Raw genomic sequence first — 25,176 nt, forward strand, 5'->3', positions numbered from 1 at the left:
CAGTGTAGCTTCTCTGAGCTCCTGAAGACATTCCTCCACTCGAAGTTTAAACATTTTAGAGCATCTCTACAAAAAGCTTATATAATTTATGCCAAGATTAGACCTTAAAAAAAGGTAAATTAAGTCCCTTTCCCTCCTCTCCCAACACTAATCTTAAGCAGTACAATTTTCTAATGTTATATATCATCACATAGTAAATAATTATTATCAACAGAATTTTTAATATAGTGGTAAATGAATGAATGAAAGAGTAGGAAAGCAACATGTCAATATTTAAGAAAGGTGTTCATATTTGTTTACGGTGAGGTGGATGGAGAGGAGGATGGGAGGCGGCCGCCGCGACCACCACTCCCGCTCACTACTCCACCAACAACAACTACTACTACTACAGTAATCGAGAGGACATAATAGTCACCTCAGTCTCGTATATAAGAGGAATGGCTGAGCCGGGAGCTGGGACGCTCACGTGTCTCAGGATCGTGGAAGCATTCTAGTCAGTTGTGGCCAGTCGGGATAGTCTAGTCATGTAGGAGCTGCTTCCCTCCTTCCATGTACCCACGCAAGCTCTCCATTGTCCTTCATATGCATAATAAGGCGAGTGGTGGCTGTGTGTACGTTTTACGGGCTATTCCTGCCCGTGCCACCTCTTGGGTGGCTTAATCTTCATCAATGTGTATGTTAGGTAGACTAAATTTCCCCTGTTCCATCACCCTTCTCTTACAGCAAGTGGCTTGGACGGAATTTATGTTGCCTGATCTGGCACTGTGGCAAGCATGAGGATCCCGGGGATGTACGACATGTATCATGCCAAAATTATATTATTTTCGTATGGTTAAGAAAGGTTACTGTTGGGTAATTTGATTAAGTAGGAAAAGTTTGATTTAGACTGGTTAGGTAGGGTTATGAATGATGCAGCAACACTAGACCTCTGTACCCTGGCAGGTGACTATAGAATGCACTTGTGTTACATTTCCTAGTCTTTGGTGCTTAAATTTGTTACTGGATCAATGACTTGGGGCAATATTAACTGATCAGATCACTTATCTAGACAGCAGTAGCTGGACATTGATGCTAAAGGAAACATATAGTGCATAGGGCAGTCACAAAATTACTATGACCACTGGGGCAGAGTAGGTGTTAAATGTACAAGAATATATATTGTTACATAGTATGATATAGATAAAGGCTGTAGCATTTAGATTGTGTATTGATTGCTTAGATATATCTTATTAATTTAACCAAGATGCTTATACCTATTGCCATACTGGTAAACGTGTATGACTATGTTTAATGATATAGAAATTAATACCAGAATTAATTTTTAATGATAAGCAATTTATAAATGATTAAAACTGCTGAAATGTTTGTAATACTGAATTACTTTTTACAGGAGTGTTGGTTGTGATGCGTGGTGGAGGGTGGGCCCGGGCAATACGGGTGGTGGGCGTAGTAGTACTGCTGTGTGTGGCATGGCTCCAGCTTGCACTCCCTCCACTACCACATGACCCACAGTCTGCCTTTGGGGGTAGTGCTCGAGAGACTCCAGAGCTGGACCCTGCTCTGAGTTTTCAACGAAGCCCTACTTCAAAGTTCCTAAAGGCATGTTCAAATGTTTGAATTTTATCTTTTAAAAGTACCAGAGTGACTTTTGTCTATACACATTATGAGATAGCTTTGCTTCTGCCTTGACCTACAGTTGTTCATAAAAAGCAAATCATAATTTTTAGTTTTTGTGCGGCTTGAGTAAATTTACATACAGTATATATATTTAGGCAGTATTGAAACAGTATTACGTAAACAGTAAATGGCAGTATTGAAACTCATTGGCCAAAACACTTCACATGTTCTAGTGGTCTCCAGGCAGAGCAAGTGTCTAGACATCTCATCATCTGGGTTGAACTAGGAACTGACTAATTGGGGTTGCATTACCAATTAGGTTGCACTGATAACTCCACCCACCACTGATACTCATTCTTTCTTCATCTCTATACTGTACCCCTATTTTAAAATATAATACAATGTATGGACAGAAAAGTGGGGGGTAAAGAGTTTATGCTTGTCAAAATATTTATAGGCTAATATTTGCAATATTAGATATGCTCACCATATACCATAGGCACCAGCAATATCTATTTTCCTTCATCGGGTGTGATTGAAACATTCTATTTCTAGCTTGTTCTCTTTCTTATTTGTGTTAAGTTGAATTTTCTGTATAATGTAGCATTATTGGAATGTTAAGTATAATATTATAGAAAACATAACCTTGATTTTGATGTATCTGAATTTTTTAGTTAAAGACGCAACCTTCAAGTTCCTCCTCTGTCCCTAAACTGACTTCTGAGCAAATATTGGAGATACGTGAGCAGATCCAACTTCGCAGTGGTAATGAAACGGTTTTGAATGAAGAATTATTTGGTCCAGTGCAGCCTGATACTATTGTTATAGCTGTTCAGGTGTGTATTTTATACATGTAAAAATTGGCTTCGGCATAACTAGAAAGATAATTGCAAACAGCAGGTGGGCTGTATAAGGCACATCTTTAGCTTTGATGCTTTGGTTTTGCTGTTTTAACCTCTTGTAGAATCTTTCCTAGACATCTGAATTGCCTTTAAATGCTATTTAAAGTTTCAAGCTATTTCTTGGAACACTTGAAACCTGTCTATTTGAAAAGACACCTGATTGTTTGTATATATTTAATATATATAGTGCAATGAATGTACAGTAATGTGTATACAGTAATATATGTACATTTGTATTTTGGAATGTAAAAAGGAATGACTCCTTAAGAAAGGAAAGCTTCCAGTAAGAGCATCATAAATATTCATAAAAATTACTGTATATCAGTAGGTATATATATGTATATACTGTATATATGTATGTACATCTAATGTATTAAATGTTAATAAGTGGACATTTGGCAGTGCTGTACTCTGTATTGTGTGCTTGTGTCTGATTTGATTAAGTTTTGTAATAATTTACTTTGAATTATGTAATTGTTTCAGGTGCACAATCGACTCGAGTATTTACGTCATCTGATTGTGTCCCTTGCACAAGCCCGGGACATAGATTCTGTTCTTCTGATATTTTCACACGATTATTTTGATGAAGATATTAATCAGTTAATTACAACCATTGACTTTTGTAAGGTAAGATGTCTATCATGTTACTTGTACATTTTATTTTGTGATTTTCATTATTTTACATTGTTGCCATTTGTTTTTTAAATAGATAGTTGTTATTGTAGGAAATATACCTTCTTAGTTAAAAAAAAAGTTCATAAACTATACATAGAGTGATCAAATGCTGTATAATATAATGTTTACATGTGTATCATCCATTCCTTAACATAACACATAGCTTAAGAAATAAAAAATAAAACATGTAAAAAAGTTGAAAAATTCACCAAATTCTATTTAAATAAATTAACTTAATATTTCACCAATTTTTATTTTATTCACTGTGGGCTCAGAATGGCTTATAATGTTCTGTTTCATTGCTTTAAAATATTGTTTGAGAGTATAGTTTACTGTAAAAAAAAAAAAAGTCAATGTGGCCTTCAAAATATGCACAAAATTCAGACGCAAACAATTTATAACTCCCAAAGTTACGGATTTATGAATAAACAACAGCAATGAAACTTTTGAATTAGGAATGTTACACATAATATGTAAAAATGGTGAGAGTCGCTCTGAAACTGAAGTTTCTATGTTATCAAAGATGAAAATCCTGTTCACGCAGAAAAATTAAGTTAAAGTTCTCAACAATGAATATTGGAGTTCAAATTTATAACATACTGTATTTTGTAAGTTTTATTAAATGCTGCTTGGCATGCATTCGTACTCAAGTATGTGAAAGTTGTGGGTCCATATGTGTTGAAATGAAGTAAAGAAAAAATAAGCACCCAAAAAACAAAATATCTGTATAGGTATAAGGATAATGGATTAGGGTATATATAAGTAAACTTGATATAAGTGATAAAGCCCTCATATGGTCCCTATTCAGCAAAAACAACCTAAAAAGAGACAAAGAAATTAGTTTTAAATCTGTGAATAACTTTCCTCCCAAAATATTTAAGGTCACAGTTCTGTCACTTGTGGCTGAATTACATGTTGACCAATTTTGTTCCAACTTGACATACTTAGTGACAGGTATGCATTCTCCAAGTTGTAGAAACCACAACAAAATCAGATGGAAAAAACAAAGGATAAAAAAAAAAATCCCCCCGCCCCCCCCAAAAAAAAATGGACATCAGAAATATTGGCATTGTGCAATGTATTTATATCATATATAATAAAATACAGCAACATAACATACTCATTATCATTTGTGTGAAATTTTGCCCTCCAGTGGCAATCACTCTCACAAGTCAACCCTGGCCTCAGGCTGGGCTTGGGGAGTAGAACAACTACCAGAACCCCCATCAAGCAGGTATCCTAGAAGGCACCAGCTGCATATCCACTTTGTGGACCCTCCTTACTACTACTATTCTTTGTGCGTCGACAGGTGCTTGCATCTCTGGATCACTGCACTGTCCATGAGTTCCACTAAGAGGTGTTATTGTTATCATCAGTACTGGTTGCACACTTTTTTTTTTTTTTAAATTCGTATAAAATCCATTTCTTAACATGTTGGGATGATATTTTCATGACGCTGATGCCAAATAACGCGAGAGTTGTTTAACAGTTTTCAATATATTTCATATTTGGACGAATATTTTTGAGCTCCCGGCCCCTTAAAATTAATTCCTTAGTCCTAGATGCTATTTAATTGGAGTTCATTCAGTTATACTGAGATTAAAGAAAAAATAATATCTGAATGAATGACATTGCTTTGCACTGCTCAGTTTAAAAACTTTCAATTGTTCCAAATCTTCATTTGACCTTATTTGAATACTTACCAGGATTATGCTGTATATACGATAAATAAATTAAACTGTAAAAATAGATGCAGCCTTTTTTTTGTTTTAAGCTTTTTAAATTTATAAAAATTAGTTACAAATATATTTTGTAAAATGCCCCGAATAAAGTGTAATAGAGTACCTGTAATTGTTTTAATTATTTTTTTCAGGTCATGCAGATTTTCTATCCACATTCTCTACAGACACACCCACACAGCTTTCCTGGGGAGTCACAAGGGGACTGCCCAAGAGACACGACACCAGAGGAGTAAGTAGTAGTGCTTAAGTGTATAACAAGACATCACTTGTGAAAACTAGAGCCCAATGGCTAATGTGAAGGTGGAGATGATACATGCCACCAAATTAGGCTGTGGATAACAAATAGTAAAGTTATGATCAATACAGTATATAATTGTTTAATTTCCATTTCTGTTTTACAGAGCTGCTCAAACTAAATGTGTAGGCACACCAGACCTCTATAAGCATTACCGAGAAGCCCGGTTCACACAAACTAAGCATCACTGGTGGTGGAAAGCCAACAAGTTAGTTATGTATTGTAGTAGTGCTTGGTTAAATTTACCGTTGATATAGGACTTAAAAATACTTATGCGGATGTGAGTAAAATTCTCATTGATACGGCTTTTCTGGCTATTTGTCATCTGCCTCATCCAGTTGCTTCTTAAGTAAGCACCTGTTGTGTTAGTTTATGTTCACAGTCAAACAGGGTAACATTCTATGCACAAATGCCACAGGGATCTTTTCAGATATCCCTACAGGATAATATTGTATAAAGTGCTAGGAAGACACTGGAGAATGGATTGAATCCAGCCTTAGATGACCATCCTAGGTACTTTCTTAAAGACTGAAAGTCCTACCAAATCCTCATTTGGTATCACTAGTGACTGCCAAGTAATTGCAGTGGATCATCTTCAGTTCCTTGGTTCCATTTCTCAAACTTGACTAATGTACAGGTTCCCAAACCTATATTACTGTCATGTTTACATTTGAAGATATATATGAAGTATTCCTACACAACTTTTCTTCTTAAGAATTCTGTATTCCTTTTGTTTGCTATTTTTAAAATGAGAAAATTCTTTTTAATTAATGTAGCTGTTGCTCATTTGTGTGACAACCATGATAAATAGCATCTTTGCTTGTCTTGTCTTTTCCTATGAGAACTCGGTTGCTCTTGATACCACCTATTCTACCCATCTTATCCTATGCTCATAGTTGGGTTCTTCACATCAGGAGATACGAGAGTTGGTTTAGGGCTTGGGGTCATGTGTGTTGTACTGGTGGTAGTTGAGAAAGGTATCCAAGCAGGCCAGCTGGTATTACTGTATAGCAGGGGCAATTTCTTAGCAGGTATTTGCTATATCAAGGGAGGAAGGGAGGGTTCTGTGGGGCATTTAAGTTTTATGTGTGAATAAATCATTCTAGGCTAGATTGCCATATCTCCAGTAGTATCCTATCACCTTAATTACCATTGCATGGAAAGTTAAAACAGTCTTGGAGGAGCTAGTGCAGTATGTCATCGTACTTGACTGTCCCATGGACACAGCAGATCTTATCTTGAGAATCATTCAAATGATCTGCTTAGAAAAGTGCTTTACATTTCACTCAAACTTATGTTTTTCATGTGATTAAGGTGCCAAAATATGTACACAAGCATATTCTATCATTTGCCCCTCTTTAAACAAAAAATGTTATTGTGGTCAAAGCATTGTGAGAAATGGTGAAAAATTTAATATGACACAGGTTCTGATGAAACGGAAGAGACCTATAGTAAATCGTTTTGCTTGAGTGGGGTTCCAGTGTAGATACAGTATAAAGTAGCAAACATTACTAATCTTTTTTTTTCTAGACATTAATATTACCTGAAAGGAATTGAATTTATTCCTGTCAACTTTAGTTGATTACACATAATTTGTTTATACTTTTCAGAATCTTTGATGATGTGTGGATTTTGAAAAACCATACTGGGTTGGTCTTGTTTTTGGAGGAGGACCATTATGTAGCCGAGGACTTTTTGCACATGCTTCGACTTCTGACAGCTGCCATTCCTCGAGCCTGTTCCAAATGCTCGCTTATTACATTGGGAAACTATCTAAAGAATTACAACTTCCACACAGATGCAAGAAAGGTAGTTTATATTTGTAGGAAATCTAAATTTGATGTGTTAAAATGTAACAGCCCGTCACTTTAGCGAGTTGCTATGATTCATAGTATTGTACTGTACAGTACATCATATTTTGACATTGAAGATTTTTACATTAAAATATGATGTATTATTTGGGATAGGTTGCAGAAATTGCCACTCCCATAGAAATTTGATAACTAAATTAATCTACTGTATTGATCTGTACTACAGTGCTGTGTTGTGTTGTATTGATCCGTGATGTATGTGTGAGAGTTCATGTTCAGTGGAAATGTAATTTAAGTTTGAGTTGCCTTTACCGCAAGGTAGCTTACACAGAATCGTGTCTGGATTATGTTTGATGTAATGTTCCCATTCAGTTTTCCTTACCCAGGAAAGTACAGATTCAGTGCATGTTCATAAAAGGCCACCAATCTTACTTTGTATGGGAGATCTTGCATGGTCTGCCCCCACCCACTCCAAAACCTGTATGGGTCTCTTATAGTTTCGAAAAATTGTGTTGTTCCTTATTCCATCTTGTATACCTTTTGCCCAACCACTTGGACTGGATGGTAGAGTAAAGGTCTCACCTCTAGCAGGTCGGAATTCAATCCCCAACTGTCCAAGTGGTTGGGCACCATTCCTTTCCTACATCCTATCCCAAATCCTTATCCTCATAGCCTTTCCAAGTGCTATATAGTTGCAATGGTTTAGTACTTTCTCCTGATAGTACTTTACCTTATCTCAGTCTAGGCTACAACTAGCCTATATATTAGGCTACAATATGTGTCAGATTTTGAGCAGCATTCAAAAGAAATGTCCCTTAATGTCAATGTAGGTTTTATTTTTATTAAACATTTCATAGTAAATTTGTGGTAGACATACTATGTGCTATTTGTCTATTTTCAATGATTCCGAATTATTCTTTTGCCAGTTTAACATTTGTTTTTATTGCAGGTTGAAGTGACGCAATGGGTGTCTTCAAAACACAATATGGGGTTTGCATTCAACCACACAGTGTGGCAGCAGATCAAAGCTTGCAGTGCCAAGTTTTGTGATCATGATGACTACAACTGGGACTGGTCATTGCTACATGTGAGCAACGCCTGTCTCACACAGAAACTGCACACCCTTGTCCTTCGTGCACCTCGAGTCTTCCACATCGGGGAATGGTACGTAAAGGATTCGTGTGTCATGATACGGAGTGTCGTGACTCGCCTCAATCTTGTGAGAATGACCTTTCTTGGTTGCCCCCACAAGAATGAACCATATCTAATATTATATTTTCATTCCTCTAAATAGTTTCACAAGTATCATTTTCAAATTTCCACAGTGGTGTTCATCACAAGAAAAAGGATTGCAGTTCCCGTACGGTTCTTGTCAAGGTGCACCGTGCATTACAAGCTGGACAACGTACGCTATTTCCACGTCAGCTTGTAGTTGTACATACACCACCAAAGAAGGTAGTTATATAATTTTCGTTACTATATTTTTTTTAATTGATAAATTCTACTAGTTATTATTATTATTAGGTGCAAGAGATACAAAGATGATGATAGTGTGTATGTTGAGGCTGTCATTAAATATACTGAACAGTAATTTCCATTTATATTATGTAATTTTCTGTAGATTTTGAGTAAAATATTTAATGTGAGGTTTGTTGTTTCACATTTTCTGGAGGAGTACCATGGTGGTTCCCTGAAGCTATCTCACCGAGATTGCTCCTATCTACTAGGTCACATCAGTTGCAGGAGTCTGGGGACCAGAGCCAGTACCTGTTTCAGGTACAAGGCTCTGAAACTACACAAGCAAACCTTTTGATTGTGTAGTTTTTCCTATCTGTCTGGCTTGTGTGGACATTTGTTTGTCCACACAAATTGTTTCCTTATTTTGTGCTTTGAGCGGTATGCATTCAGGGTTTACTTCTGTGTATGCTCATTTAGCACCACCTCTACACTGACAGTTACAGCTCTGGTTTGTTTGGGAATTCACCCTTTCGACGCCAGGCCACCAGGGTAAAGTACCTTGCCTTATGTGGTTCAAGTCTTTAATGTGTGAGTTTGTCTGGTGCTCATCAGTCCTTCTACTGGCTGGCAGTCATTCTCTGCTTTCGCCAAGCTCTTTGTTGTGTCTATGACGCCTTAGACCCTGAGTCCTATGCTGTATGCACACTTTCAGTCCCCGTTCTCTCTCGCCCTCCCTCTTCTTGAGCCTTACCAGGCATAGTTTTCCCATATTCCTTTAACACTATTGCTGCTTGATAACAGTAATGACATCCTAAAATAATTACATGCAGTTATGAAAAATCCATTTATTGTCTGATTATTATGGGGTTGGTTTTAAAATGCGCGCCAACGTCTTTCCATTCTCTGTAAAGCCCACATGACTTCACGAGACCGCTGTGTGGGTGGCCACCCACGCAGGAGTCTGTGTTTTCATGACCATGCTCGTGACTGCCGCGGCCTCCCCTCGAGTCAAAACGTGAGCCCGGTCTGGGTTTTTTCCTTTATAAACGGTGTACATTTACTCCCAGATGGATAGTTAACAAGGACAGGGCCAACGAATGACAAACGTACTGTAGTGAAAGAAACATGGATGAGGGAAAAGCTAACGAGTGTTTGCCAAAAGTATAGCAAAGTGAAACTCACACCTCCACAATTTCAGGCTGTAGTTGATGAGTTTTCAGGCAGTGATCTTGAAAGTGCAGAAAGTGATAGTGAGGTGTTTGAAACTGAAACAGCAGGCGAGGATGAGATTGAAAGTGAGTAGAGTGATGATGATGATATTGTAGGCCCTTCAATTAGAACTACTGTATTACCCAACGGATCCCACGTACCCAACGCACCCCAGGCACCAGTTCTGGTGAAGTCTAGTCTACTGACAACATTGCACCATTTGAACAAACATTTATGAAGGAAACAACACAAAAACGAATGATATGGTGTCATAAACAATGTCGGGATGACTAAACAGTGATGAATAGCTGGATTTTTTTGCATGACGATCCCATGTAAGTCCTTCTTTTCCTTATCTTTGATTATGTCGCTCCAGGGAGCTGTAGGGAGGGGCTCCCCACAGAAAATCAGCGTTGAATGTAATGAAACAGCATTTTCTGGGAGAGCCCCGGGGGCTCCCTGGCTACCCTCCCTCCCGGTCGGCAGTTTTCAGTTTTTGCATTGTTTTGATATTTAGCCTTCGAACTGGTATGGCTAAGCTGCCAGTGCGGGGGAGCTGTGCGGACGAACGACGCGGCGATGGAGTGTGGTGTTTGATTGTTTGCTTGTTTCCTTGGGATTGGAGGGAGTTCTGCCTCTCTGTTCGGTTTTTGGTTGCAATTTTCTTGCTATGTGGGGTCTGTTTTCTTATGCCTACCTTGCTGGGTGCCTAACCCTGGTTGATGGCAGATAGGGAAAAACCCCAACCACAAGGGAAATTTTCCAGGCCCCTTTCTCTGTTTCTCTCTGAGAGGGCCAGGTTCTGGCTCGTGATCCCCAGTAGGCTGAACTCCTTTGACTAATGCCCTGGTCTAATGAATTGCATATTAGCCTGATAGCTCCAGGGAGCCTCCGGAGCTCACCCAGAAAAATGGCATTTTATTACATTCAACGCTGATTTTTTGTCAAATTAATTTTTATTTCCTAATTTTAGTATATATAATTTGATCATACGTATATTTATTTGGGTCTATTTTATTGTTTTTATTTGATGTACGTAAATGATTTTCGCATTATTTATAAATCGATAAATCAACCATTTTATTATGGTAAAGAAATTAAAGGCTGCAAAATGTTCAGTATGTTTCCAATGGGAATATGGGAATTTCCAGTGTCAAATGTAATTAGAATTACTTCGGGTAAATTTTTTGTAAGTGATAAATATCCTTTCTTTCTAGGTACATGTAATTTAGTACCAAACATGTACAACTTTTGTTTTGATACAGTACTGTACAGGTATATGAAACAGTGCAAAACCAGAAAATATTATAGTTGCCATATTTGTTTTCAGGCTAAGAAACATAAAGGCAATGGTGGGTGGGGTGACGAGCGGGACCATGCACTCTGCCGATCGTTCAGTGTGTCGACCTCTCCAGATAGCAGCATAATAAATACCCTTGTGATTACGGGTTCACTGGTCAGTAATAGCTCAATAAACAGCAGCACACTAGTCAGAAGTGGCTCTTGATTATGGCATTGTACATTTTTTCTACCGACTTAGATGAGGCAGAATATTAGTGAAGGTAACCTTGGGCTGAGCTCCATCAGGCTTGTACAATTTCGTAATTCATTATATATAATGTATCTATTTCTACCCATATATTTATAAAAGTTTATTTTATTTTTCTCTCGTGAGCCAGAGGCTCGAGGGAGTTTTGGCATGTGAAAGGTAGCTTTCATTAAGGAAACCACATGAAGAAGTGGTACCAAATATTCTTGACAATCGATTTAGATACAGCTGCATTAGTTAACAAGCAGTTAATCTCCACTACTTGATAACTCGTACATTGTTTTCGAGACAGGTCTTGTGCGAGGTCACAAAGCACATAACGCTAGTTTATTATGAATAGGATGGGTATAAAATACCAGCGGGTGCCAAAATACCTCACTATTTTGCATATTCTCTGGAGATTTTCATCTCGGAATTGGTTGATTTTGCACCAGCAGAAAGGTCAGTTTGTGATATACCAGTATCATTAAGGTATCATTTTGTGATATGCTGGTATCCTTAAGATATCGTTTGGTGATATCCTGGCATCATTAGAGTATCATTTTGTGATACCCTGGTTTCTTTAAGATGTCATGCATTAACTTATTGTAAGGTCCAAGCTTTATGATACTTTTCTGATGCTGTTGAACTGAATTATTCTTGGCTTGAGAGTACCTATTATAAGTTAATTATATTTTTGTATAGATATTTATTAGTTTGTGTGCATATTTTGAGTTATTTTGCGTATAAAGCTTTTATCTGGTAGTATTTTCACTTCAGAATGTGTCAATATTATGTGTGTTTTTAACACTGGATCATCGTATATGTTGTTTCATGGAGTGAAATGCATGTTATGGCTTGCAGATGCAGTCATTAACAGAACGACCTGGCATAAGCTTTTCCAAAGAACAGTTGCGTGAATGGTTAAAGGAATATGTACCGTTTATTGTTATCTTTGATGGTTACAAATGTCTACTGCACAAATTTGATTGTACCAATAGTAATTTTGTTCTACAATATTCATGATGCATTGATGGGTGCTCACATTGTAGTTATTAAAGCTAGAACTTTAATAACATTATTTGCTTATTTATGTTCTTTCAAGTTGTGAATTTTAAGTGTCAAATAGAACTGTTTGTATTAATACAATACACTATGAAACTTGTTTACCTATAAGGCAACCACTGAAGGTCAATATCCATAGACTTGCTGGTAAACCATTACCCGTCGTCATGATTATTCTCTTGGAATATTCAACATAAAGAGAGTTTTCTTCAGCTTCTTGCTGTCTAAACTGTTTATGAAAGAGTTGCTATATTTTGAAGTTTGCTACCCAGGATTATAATATTTATTTAAAACTTTTTCTTAGTTTGTATCATTGATTGGTTGGGAATTACTAAAGGAAGAAATGGCTACCATGTGCATATTATTTTATTTAACTGTTGTAACTGTGAAGGATGCTTTCTCTTGGCTGTTAAGTCGGCCCATTCTCTTCATTTGCCGCTCCTTAAAAATGCAACTGTTTTTGCCAAAAACCAAAATGTACGAGCCCAAGCAACTAACCTAACGTATTGAGGTCTATGAAGAGAAAATGTCAATATTATGGAGCTTCCAGTTTTTAGTAACAAGTCACATTTTTAACCGATTGGTCAATTTTGTAATAAAGTGTGATGCATTAGGCATGAGGACGGGTTGGTCAAGTATGTATTTAATGTATTTACTTTATACACAGTATTCCATTAATCCTAAGTCAGATTATAATCCATACAGTATACTGATTTAAAGTATATTAATACCAGTATCTATAACATTATTGATCTCTGTAATGGTCTTCAGAAATTGACAGTACAACACCTGCTTGATAAGATACTAGCAAGCAGTAGTATGTTCAGGTTCCCATGTTTCATCTTTCCTAAAGCAAGTACAGTATTGTTCTATATTTAACTCAAATGCTACTTAGCTCTGTTGATGACTAGGGCGTGACGAACAGGATGCTGCAAATATCAATAGGACTTTGAACTTGAATGGTGCCATTAGGCACCTAAGTACAGTATCATCATTATCCAATCAGTTTATACATCATGTAGTATTTACATTTGTATATATGAGTATTGGCTCGACTATGAAGATGTCTTATTATTTACAGTCTTAAATATTAGGATAAGTATGCAGTGAAAGAATTAATGTTGCTTTTTATATTTTCATAGCCCCTCTGTTTGAATTAATTTATTATTTTTTACTCTTAAAGGTCAATTGCAATTATTATAGAAGTTAGTAGAATTAAAATACGTGGTGTTATTTATTAATTTTTTGGTTGAACAAAATTTATTGTAAAACAATAATGTACTGGATACAACAACATGCGAAGGCAGTAGACCTTCCAATAATATGGAAAAACATAATATCAGTTTTTAAGGAGACAGTCTAATGGCCTTAAATTATTGTGCATGCCAGTGTCTCTGACATTAATCACACTAGAATTTGCTGTAGAAAATATATCAAACATCAGGCATAGAGTAGTGGAAAATCTTTGAATGAGTTTGAATTGAATTTGAATTTCCAATTAAGGAAATTGTAATTCAAAACTGGAAAACATGTGTTAAGGGAAAAAAAACTCCTACTAAACTTAGTTGTTGAATTGTAGAGTAGTGACCAAAGGTAAGGTAATAATCAGGCCTCCATCATCCTCTGCTGTCAAGACACTTGATTACTAAGACCCGGTTTGGTGCCTTCTTTTGATAATTACTTACTTACTTACTAAGATGGAGAAACAAGCTGGCATATACACTAGATTATGTATGATGCCTGTCTAATGGGAAATTTTAGTATAATTTGGTATTATAAAGCAATTTATAATGACAACATTAAGGAAAAATCATGACGGTACCAATAACTCATGACAAAGTGCTAAACCTAGAGTTTATTTTTTTATTTACTTTATTTATATGTACAAGAGTTCTTACATTCTTGTAAAGCCACTAGCACGCATAGCATTGTGAACAGGTCCTTAATCCTAATTTTTTCCCGGAATAGAAAAGATAAGTTCATTGTTAGAAAAGATAAGTTAATAATATATATATCATAGCTGAAATTTTATCCTTGATTGCATATCACCTTTAAGAGAGTATTTTGATGTGTTTTTTCAGTTAGATTAATACCTTAAAGATTATTTTCCATGGCTTGATGTTATTTTAAATGCTCCATTTTTTATACAGGCACATTTGTTCCATTGCCATTTTTCATGTTCCATTCATGTACATTCTTTGATCTTTTCTTTAACTCATAAGTTACATTTTTGAAAAAGATTGCCTCAGTACATATACCAGAGGGTGATTAGAAATGGGAAAGTAAAGTAGAGAATAACTGTTTATGTAGGTGTCTGTACCTGCCTAGATACTTTTAAGCCTTTTAAATTAACTTAATTGGCCTCCAGGACACACAAACAGCAATTTTCTGGCTGATCAAGCATTCACCTGGGAAACCCGGTCTCAAGCAGTACTGTGGCACTAAAATATACCAAAAAACTGGCCAGAGGTAATGAATGAATGTGCACTGTTTTAGAAGTGAGCAGCCAACCATCAAATAGGTTCTAGTGAGAATATGCCCAAAGAAAATAACTTCTTTTCTTTTTAGAATATATATAGCTCTTAACTTTAGCTCTTAACTTTGTATATATATATTTTTGCTGTTTTTTTTTTTTTTTTTGTAGTTTATGTAGAGTTTGTTCTGGGCACTGGGAACCCTGTAGCCCATCTGGACCAAGCTTCCTAGTATGGAAAGAGCATAATGCAATGGGTCTGTCTCATGCAATATATGCATTGTGATATTGCAATGTTTTAACCTGATACATGTTAAATATTTTGCACGTTTTATAGCCAGATTTCTTTTTTATTGTGAAGTACATAGCATTCTTTGTATGCGTGTTTTATAGCTAGATTTTGTTTAGTTTGTAAGGTATATTGTATTCTTTCAGGATGCTGCTTGCATTATAAATTTTGTTTGCCACACTAGATTGTGATCTGATGTGCCATATTCGACTAAAATGTAATAGAATCTGTTATGTGGAGTATAGAGTTATGGTCTGTATCAGATTTATATGTTTGGTAATGTAGTATAGTTTGGTAATTTATGTAGGTAATGCACCTTGGTAGGGTTCAGCTGTACCAGAGCACGATGTGCACAAGTGTCCATGTTTAGTCTAGTCTGCATGATATACATATAAACAGTGTTCTGGTAATACACTTCAGCTCATCAATTACAGTATATGTGAATACAATATGTAATATATATATTTGTTAATTTATTTATTTATTTATGACACAAAGACTGCACAAATACACGCGACATTAATCACTTGAGAACTCTCTTGACCTTACAGTACCAGGATTCGAACCTCCCACCGGCTGGGACCACCCCCCACCCCCTGGTGTACAGGGTTCTGTAACCACTACAACAATAATTGTTAGAATCCTGGTCAGGTCAAAAAGAGTTCTTGGTGATTGATGTCACCATTAATAAAAAAAATATATTTTTTTATTAATTTAATTATAGATGCACACATATACATACAGTGGGGCCCTTTACTTGTGGAAGGTTTTCATTTTGGTTGAGACTTCCAGCTTCGTGACAAAAGTCCAAGTCAAGTGAGGTTGTCGGAATGCAGTACCGAGGAATGTAAAAACTATTCAACCAAATCTTTAATGGTTAACTTTCTCCAGTTGATTTTGATATATCTGCTTTATTTCAAACTGTGCTCAACATTGTTTTCTATCTTTTTCACCAAATAAAACATGGTAATTTTTGCTTCAAAATTGTAAATAAAAAAGTACAGAAGTGTAGATAATAATTTGACAAAAAAAAAATCCTGATGCAACATAATCCCCCAGATTAACAAGAGGGAAGTTGGATTACAATGATAAGTTTGAGTGGGTCCCTCTATGTAAAACATGGCAACATTTGTCGAAAGCAACGGTAATATTGTTTGTGTTGAAAATTTACCTTAATTTGCGTGTTTGAATGTCATCTTCATCCTGATGAATGAAATACCTTTCACTCATCAGAATGCATCTTTGCAATCAGCTCAGTCATACATCATCTCAATTGGTGTGTTCATCGAACTTGAATTTATTCATCTCCATCCATTCATATTATGCATCCAGTCAACCTATTTCATGCAAGTAAAACCACCCAAGCACACTGTTTATCTGGAAAGCACTATTTTTACACCATTTTATCAGTCATACATCTTGTAAATTTTGCAGTTTATAGGCTAAAAATTTGGTACCTTAGACTAAGACTAGTTTGTTTAAAACCGATGTCACATGGCTTGAAGTGTCTGTAGAAAATTGGTTAGATTGCATTTGTATTTAAACATGTCTGGGGAAGTTATGAACTTCATTATGAGAATGTGATATGAGAAAATCCACTAGGGCAATGAGGCAACCCGTTCTCTTAAAAAGAACGTCACTTTTGGCTGGTATGCGCACTATGGCCAAATTTGGACGTAATTTGAAATGAAATCCACTCACAAAAGTGACGTTCTGTTCCGTTTTCTATTTGAGTCGTCCGGCGTACGCGCAGAGGTTATAAGAGGACACTTTAAATTCACGTTTTTCATAACGTTTTGAAACTTTATGAGAATTTCCTGCCCACCTAACCTATCAGAGGACCCTTAACTTACTGTTGTTGAAAAAAAAAATCCCAAATTTATTTTCATATTTTTTTCAATTTCAAATTACGTCCAAATTCGGCCATACGGGCAAACGGCCAAAAGCGACGTTCTTTTTAAGAGGACAGGTTGAATGAGGTTGACGCAATCCTACAACTTTGCCATTGCCACCCTACATACTGCTACAAGTCAGCAGTGATCTAGTGGTAGGGTATGTAGCTTGGCAATGCTGGGGTTGACCAGACCACACACTAGTGTTCTAGTGTGTGGTCTGGTCAACATACTTTAGCCATGTTATTGTGACTCATCGCCTGCAATGTTGGGGTCGTATGTTCGCGCCCACCTCTTTTCCCTAGTGGATTTTCTCGATATATATCATGTTAATGTGACTTCTGTGTGTTTGAGAATGTGATATGTTATACAGTATAAGGGGTAGACGTAGATATCTTGAATGATAGTAACTGGCCACATTCAAGGATTAACATATTTAGAATTTTATGGGACTAATATTTTCATAAAAAATTTAGTACATAAATTATTTGGGGTTTGTGAGCTTTGTAAAAAAATAATTAATTTTCATATTGAATACAGTGTACAGTAGTTGAAAGATAAGGAACGCACATGCAGTACTGGATTGGAAATGTAACGTTGTTGTAGTGATGATGAAAATAATTAATCTTATGATATTTACTGATCATCCAAAAGACTTGGATGATCAGAAAGACTTCCAGAAAGATAGTGCTGCTATTTGCTCTTACATGTCACATGTGATCAGTAAACATAATTTTTATTCCAATGATTTTCATCAGAATTCTGTAAAAGATTTGCAAGTGTTATGAATGTATTCATTATTTTCTAAATGTTGTTAGGTTAATGCTATTATTTATGTAGAAAGCAATTAATAAATAATTATAATGATATATTAGTTATAATATGATATAACATATATATGTAAGCAATGCAAGACACGAAAGCAATGTTTTGTTTGCCAGTATCATCTTGGTCATTCCAAATAAAAATTCTCTGAGTGACATGCCAAATGTTTTTTTTTTTTTTTTTTAAGTGTGTATAAATGAAACAAGCCAAAGACTTGTAATTAAATATTATATTTCCATTACTGCAGATTTATCTCCACTAGACCAGTTTGTGGATTGGCAAAATTTTATTATTAATTCAGTACTGTATATCAGTGCATGTAGTGGAGTTTGGTTCCACCCTGTTAGCTTGTGCAAGAAGACACACTAGATCCCAAGGCATAATTGCAGAAAAAGACTGATTCGGAAAGGCTTGTTTTATTTGAAAAAGCCAATTACAAGTTGAAAATATTCCTCTAATTATGTAGTTTGTAATATATGTGAAGCATACAAGGTTTGACATAATTTGATGGTCTTGTTTTAGTGTAAGGTGACTGATATATTTTTCCACTTGTCGAAGTCTTCTGCTATTCATTGTAGCCTGTGCCCTTGCCCAAGGTTCTGTTTCTTGCTCAGATTGTTGTGTTGTAGTGGTGAGCTTCGTAAATAAAGGTATTTTTGCATGTGATGTATGGAGGTTTTGCATCTTCAGCAAACATAAGTGCTTTTTATTAAAAATCTATGGTGTCACTGTATATATGTGTGTGTGTGTGTGTGTGTGTGCTATATAACATGACTGCTGCATATAACTTTAAACAATTCATATTTAATTTCAAGAGCATTGTTCTTCTGGTTTACCATTATGTTCGAAGTGGCTAATTATTTATCGTCGCCAAAAAATCCTCCAAGTATGGAACTCATGACTGTAAAGCATTTAATGACCTTGATAAATGCAGCACATTGTTTCTTTTTTGATGACAAGTGCACAGTAGAACTGCTTGTATCATACTAGATAGTGAGATTCTTGGCTTTGTCTGAAAAAATTATAGTCCGGTCTAAAAGTAACTGAAGCACATTTAAGTGGAAAGTGTTTTAGGGCAAAACATTGATACTGTATATAAATGGAAAAAAATGTAACTTAAAATTTGCTCGAGTGCATATTTCTTTAGCACATCATCAGAGGTTTTCTAGGTATGATAAATGCATGTATAGAGTACATAAATGAAGCCTGAGATGAAGGTTAGGTCACTATAGGCTGATATGGACAATAAATAATCAGATTACAGGTGCATGTGACCTGCATGTCACCAGATTAACATATAGTAATTAGCACTATTATAGGATTAAAACTATGCATTACCAAACCAAGAATTCAGTTGCATTACTTCTGTGCAATGTGTCTTGCTTCCCAACCATGCCCCGCGGTCACTTGTCCCTCCATAGAATCCTAGGTGACTCGACTACCTTTGATATCATTCACCTTATGCGCTTTTGTTCTCGTACTGGCATCCTTAGTGATATTTAGCGCCTTTTGAATATACCGCACTTTTGATCGTACTACATAGCCTTCTCAGCTTGGTGCCTTCTTTTGATTGCTTACTTCTGTGCAATAAAGCAATGGTAACACCATGATGGCAGCACAAACTCCATGATACTCTGTTGTATCTGAATTTTTTATATTAATGAAAAGGACAAAATTGAGGCACAAAAACCAGTGTCAATTACTGGGTAATTCGTAATTTCTATAATTTTCTGTGATTTTTTTTCTAACCATAATTAGTCCATTACAAAAATTGCCTCAGGAACATTGAATTACAGTACAATAAACATATTTTTGCTTCAAATAGAATCCTTTTTTGGTGTGTAAGCATATGGTGTGACTCCAGTGTTTTAGTATGGCTTACATCTGGCTTACATATCATATCTTACATCTTATGGCTTACATAAATTGCATTTCTTTTTTTTTTTTTTTTTTTTTTTTTTACTATATTTCTGAAGAGATTGATCAAGTGGAAATGTATACTAAATATTCAGGTGCAATTTATATTGTTGATGACAAGAAGGAAGTCGGTCACCAACTCTCCCTCATTTCTTAAAACATGTAACAGCTTTTCCATATTTACAGCTTCTAGTATTAATGAATTCTATACTATTTATATATTTGACCTTGTTTTTGTTTAAACAGCTTTCATGGTTTGACAGTGAAAATACTATACAAACAAAAAAATTGTGGTGGCAAGATACTGGTGTGCGAGGAAGGGTTCACATCATAGCACCCAATCTTACCCTAGTATTTTTTTTCTTTTTTGCTTCTTGATGGGATTAGTTACAGTTGTCTTGGTTTAGTTTGGTTAGGATGTGTCTGGATATTGATAATTCTGATTTGGATTACTAATCTTGGAAAAGGAAGTACTTCACACAAAACCTTAACCGTCATTGGTTGGGACGAAAAACTACATTGGACAAGTTTGGTCCAGTTCATTATGCAGTAATTTGTTAGGGTAAAGTTCTACTAGACAGACCTGGATAAGAGTCAGCACTGAATAACTGGTTTTTTTTTAGTCTGTGATGTCGCATGACTTTTCCGATCTTCACTTTCATCCTTCACTTCTGATGATGAAGATAATCATCACTACCATTCCATCATTCATATAATAATTGCTTCTATGTTTGCTGTACTGTTCTACCTTCATCCACTAATAAAATGTCCTCCTGTATCATATCTTGAGAATACCTTTGTGTATCTGCTTGTAACTTTCAAAACCTGTTTTTGATAGTATAGTTCAGTTTGAGATTACTTTTGTACAGTGTTTTGTTTTAACCATTTTATCCATTTGTTGTTGGAGGGGGTGATGCCTCGTACTATACAGTATCTTGAAATTAATTGTAGTAATCCCCAGAGTTTCTACGCCTGCTTTAATCATTCCCATTGACAAGACAGGAAGCTTGTACTTAGGCTTATTCAGGTCCACTAGGTCAACTATTGACCATTCCAAGGACTCGACCCACAACAGTTGGCCAACTATTTACTACTAGGTGAACAGAGACAGTGAAAGAAACCTTGCCCAATTATTTCAGTCCCACATAGGGAGATTGAACCCTGGATCCTGGGTTGAGTGTCAAGCACAGTGTTTTTTTTTTTTACATTTAAATTTAGTATATTGATCTTTGGCAATTATTATTCAATTTACTATACTGTATTGTATTTATTTTCAAGAATCTGTCCAGTTGGTGAAAATTTGTATAAATACCTATTTATATTGTATACATATGGTATGTATATACTAAGGATGTAATTTTTGAGTATATTTTTTATTATAGTCTTTCATTGTTAACAGTAATATATTCTGTGTAAATATTTATAATAATACCAGTGGGTAGGCTGGCAATAATTGCTTTAGATTAATTATTAATCTGTAATGAAACTTGTCACTGGTAATAAATGATAACTCCCCTACTTGCAAAACTATTGGTAATCTGATACCTCATGCCTCCTATTCTCCAACTCTATTACCCAAACCAATCAACCCCAATCTCTCCACCAAACACTCGCACTCCGTAACCCACCACTACCACCCCTTTCCTTACCTTCTAATACCAGCACCCACTACATCCTTCCCTTCTTTGCACCACACCCTCAACCATGCTCTTCCTCTCACCATCATTATGTTCTACATGCTCATTATACCCTCATATACTCATTGCATCCCATGTACTCTCATTACAAGATTGCAGGCTAAACAGGCCCACGGATTCCGTTATTGATCAGCCTCGTGGGACAAACCACATATAATGTTTCACCAGTGTAGTTATTTTATGTAAATACTTTTTTTGTTTTTGTTGTAAATTACAAAACAAGTAAGTTCACCTCTGCTGTTTTATGGTAGTCAATAAATTGCACATTTAATAGGTTATTTGCCAAATGTAAAGGTACTAAGATGGATAGGTATTGCATTTTACAAGTTATATTTGCAGAACACATTTATATTACAGTAATACAGTATGTTTCTGAAAAATATTTAAAGTACATTACTGTACTCTATATTGTTATATAAAACTAAAAAGTACAGGTAATAATTAGTATGGCATTAGTAATTTAATGGTTGGTACAGAAGTACTGTACTGTACTTGTACAATTGATCATGGGAGTTTGTAATATTTGTTGGCTCAAAGCCATGTGTGTGTGTGGGGGAAGGGGGGGGGATGGGGTGGCAGGGTCACAGCTGTGTATTTTTAAAAGACTTAACAAAAAGCTGTACGCAGACTGGTTGTGAAACCTGGAGATAAGCATGGTCTGTAAAATTGGCATAACATACATACACCGAGTCACTTTGTTACATTGAGATGCTCTACTGAGAAAATGCTCAGCCTGCTTAGTATACTACCCACTTTATGATGTTTGGTAGTGAAAGATGATACTGTATACAATACTTGTAATGATGTTTACAAAAATATTGTTAAGCATAGTGTTTGGTTGAGCATATTAGTTATTCCAGCCTTAAGTTGAACATGATCTGTGTGGAATATGTTATGCATTTCTTTTTCTTTCCTTTTCCTTCCAACCTTCTTCCTCCTCTTCCAAAAATTAACACCTGATGAATAGTTGTGATAAAAGAATTAAGAAGACAAAATTTAATGCTTTACCTCTTTTGGTGTATTGTATATTTATATACAGTATTGATTATATTCTCACTTTCTTTAGTTATATAGTATATTCATATGTATGAAAATGCTCAAGCAACTAATTCTGTTTCATTTGTGGACATTTGTTTTGATATGCAGACACTCGCTCACTGTAAGTCTGCTCGTTTGTCAACTTCTCATTATGACGACTGTGTGTGGATTTTGTAAGCCATTAAAGATGAATTTAAGTTTATGAAAGGAGATCCTCACAAATGCAATTATTCTTGATGACCTTTGTATATGTATGCACCCAGTACCACCAAATCCAATCATTCCTGTTTATTTATAGTACTGTACTAGTTGCAGAACCAGATTGCCATATTTCTCTATGATCTTAAACGTGCTATTTAAATAATTGTAGAATATTTATTAATTTTTTGCTGTTGTGTCATCTCGATGGTTGGCATGCTATGTAATGTTTTTCCCCATTTGTATGATGATAAATTTATTTACATCCACATCTTCAGATATGATACTGTATATGGTATTTCTGGGTTGGCTCCTCAATAACTTCCCCAGTACTTAATGTTCTGGTACTAAAGAGGCATACAAATTCTATCAGGCCCCAGAACTTGCACGGGTCTATAGGAAACCAGTATCAGAATCTGGTTCATTCATCAAGATGAAGGTTGAGAGATCAACCCAAAGCCATTTAAACCAGCCAAAAAATACAAGTGAAGCAAGACAAACGACTATGCTTCATAGGGCATAGTCGTTTGAACCCTTGCCCCAGTTCCTAAGATAATCGCTAGAAGAAGCCCCAAGTCGCCCAGTGGTCTGATCCGTCTACACCCTCACCAGTCTCTTTTTGACAAGTTGACCTGTATGGGGACTTTTCTCCTGTTTTTAGTAAAGTGGTTTTGGTGTTACTTTGGACATTCTGTCCAGTGCCCATGCTTTGTGTATTCTTAATTATACTGTTTTGCATGTTTAGGCCACCCACTTTGTCTCTTGTTGATATCTAACTTATTTTAAAGTGTTCTCTAACTTGGTGTTGGTTTGAATTTTCTTTTCCACACCAGAGATACCTTCTCTGTGGAGTTTGTTTCTCCTCTCCTGGGCTTCTTTTGAGTTGTCACTACATTCAGATAGTGCTTGTTCACAAGGACAGGCCTATTCATAGGGAGCATTTAAAAGTTTGTTTCGTGCCTGGCCCTGACTTGTGTGTGTGTGTTGGTACTTTGCACCTTCAGTCGGATGTGCTCTTTGGTCATGTTAAGTGAATCTTTATCCATTATATTGTACACCTTTCTTTGTTCCTTAACTGATATGGTTTTGATTTGATCGGCTAGTCGAGTTGTTTTATCTCCTCTCCAGTTGAGATTCTACCTCCCGTGTTGGCAGTTTTCCTTTGAGTTTCTTGCCTCATATGGCTTCGTGGCCTTCATTACCCCTGTTGGTGTCGGGGGTCTCCTCCCTGGTTTTTTGGAGTGTATAATAGTTCCCTGTGGTTTTCTGGCCTGTAAGCTCTACCATATCTAGCATGGAACCTAGCTGGTTTCCTGCAACCATCTACGGTTTGCCCTGTTTTCTTAGCTTTTATTTCCTATCACAGTGCAGTAGTTGTTTGTTTTGTTCTACCATAAAGTACTTTATAGGTATCTTTTCTTGATGAACAAACGCAATTCTAACGCTGGTTTTGATAGGCCTGTGCAAGTAATGTTCTGGAGTGTTGGTACACTATATCTCTGGTACCATAGTAACTAGGAAGTTACCAAGTTAGTTACTCTTTGAAAGGTTTTTCATTATTCGTGATGGGTTTATATTTGAAAAATGTCAAAACTGCAAATTAGTGAAATTAAAATAGTAATGCTAGAAAGATGTCAGCGATTAGTATGTTTGAACATACTGTTCAAAACATACCAAAGCAGTATGCTTTCTTATGGAAATCGATTATGAAATTTGTATTTTCTCTGATTTTAAATACTTTTACATGTTATCTTGTGTGTGAATTATTTACTAACAACAAAATTTAATAGTTTTAATCCAATTTTATATCCAAACATTATGTAATCACACTTATCAACTGTTCAAATGAATCTGTAATGTTCTAAGTATTTATTGAAGAAATTGTATATCTTGTAAATGTTTACTTGTAACAGCATCTTGTCATAATCGTTTTATGAACCGACAGTTGCACCACTGCTGTTTCTATTCTTGCTTTTCACCGTCAATATTTGGTTTCATATTTAAATCTTTTGTTTTTCTGTAATGTATAATTGGTCAACTTGTCATTATTGCATGATACATTTTCTATCTACATTATAATTGTGGACTAATGAGCACATGAGTGAGTAATGATCGAGTGTGGACTAAATGATCACTTACATACAGTATTGAGCAAGGATTGTGCTTGGGTAATGTGAGGCTGTATAACAACAACATTCCATGTTTTAATCTGTCTTGTCTTATTTCATTAAGGCATTCATTGTTATTGCTTTTTGGGTTGTGTATGTTTTCTAGTCATGCAGTGTATTTTATATTCCCATAAAATCTTTATTCATTGTGTAAACAAAATAAAAAATGCATTTTATGGATTGTGTTAATCCCTACATGTTTATGGAGAATGAGCTTAAGCTCTTGGGCTTAGGCTCACCTCTCAGCTGTCCATTACATCATCTCTAAGCTAGTTTTACTATTATATCTACATTTGAAACTGTGAATGGGATTAGCATTCAATGATTTATACTCGTTCATACACTGAATGCTTCATTATGTCCCTCTGGTTATACAG

The 25,176-nt window shown here is 35.8% G+C and overlaps 1 protein-coding gene across 1 annotated transcript; it reads left to right on the forward strand.

The window, feature by feature from the left end:
* The first annotated feature begins 296 nt into the window (after nt 1-296).
* LOC123770318 (alpha-1,6-mannosyl-glycoprotein 2-beta-N-acetylglucosaminyltransferase) lies at nt 297-24,975 on the forward strand. Its single transcript, XM_045762072.2, has 10 exons — nt 297-594; nt 1,391-1,599; nt 2,292-2,453; nt 3,003-3,146; nt 5,068-5,165; nt 5,338-5,439; nt 6,842-7,040; nt 7,992-8,206; nt 8,368-8,497; nt 11,040-24,975. The coding sequence occupies exons 2-10, from the start codon at nt 1,405-1,407 to the stop codon at nt 11,214-11,216; spliced, it is 1,422 nt and encodes a 473-aa protein (XP_045618028.2). The 5' UTR covers nt 297-594; nt 1,391-1,404; the 3' UTR covers nt 11,217-24,975.
* The last annotated feature ends 201 nt before the right edge of the window (nt 24,976-25,176 follow it).

Source organism: Procambarus clarkii, chromosome 42 (assembly GCF_040958095.1).
Source record: "Procambarus clarkii isolate CNS0578487 chromosome 42, FALCON_Pclarkii_2.0, whole genome shotgun sequence".
NCBI classification, from domain to species: Eukaryota; Metazoa; Arthropoda; class Malacostraca; order Decapoda; family Cambaridae; genus Procambarus; species Procambarus clarkii.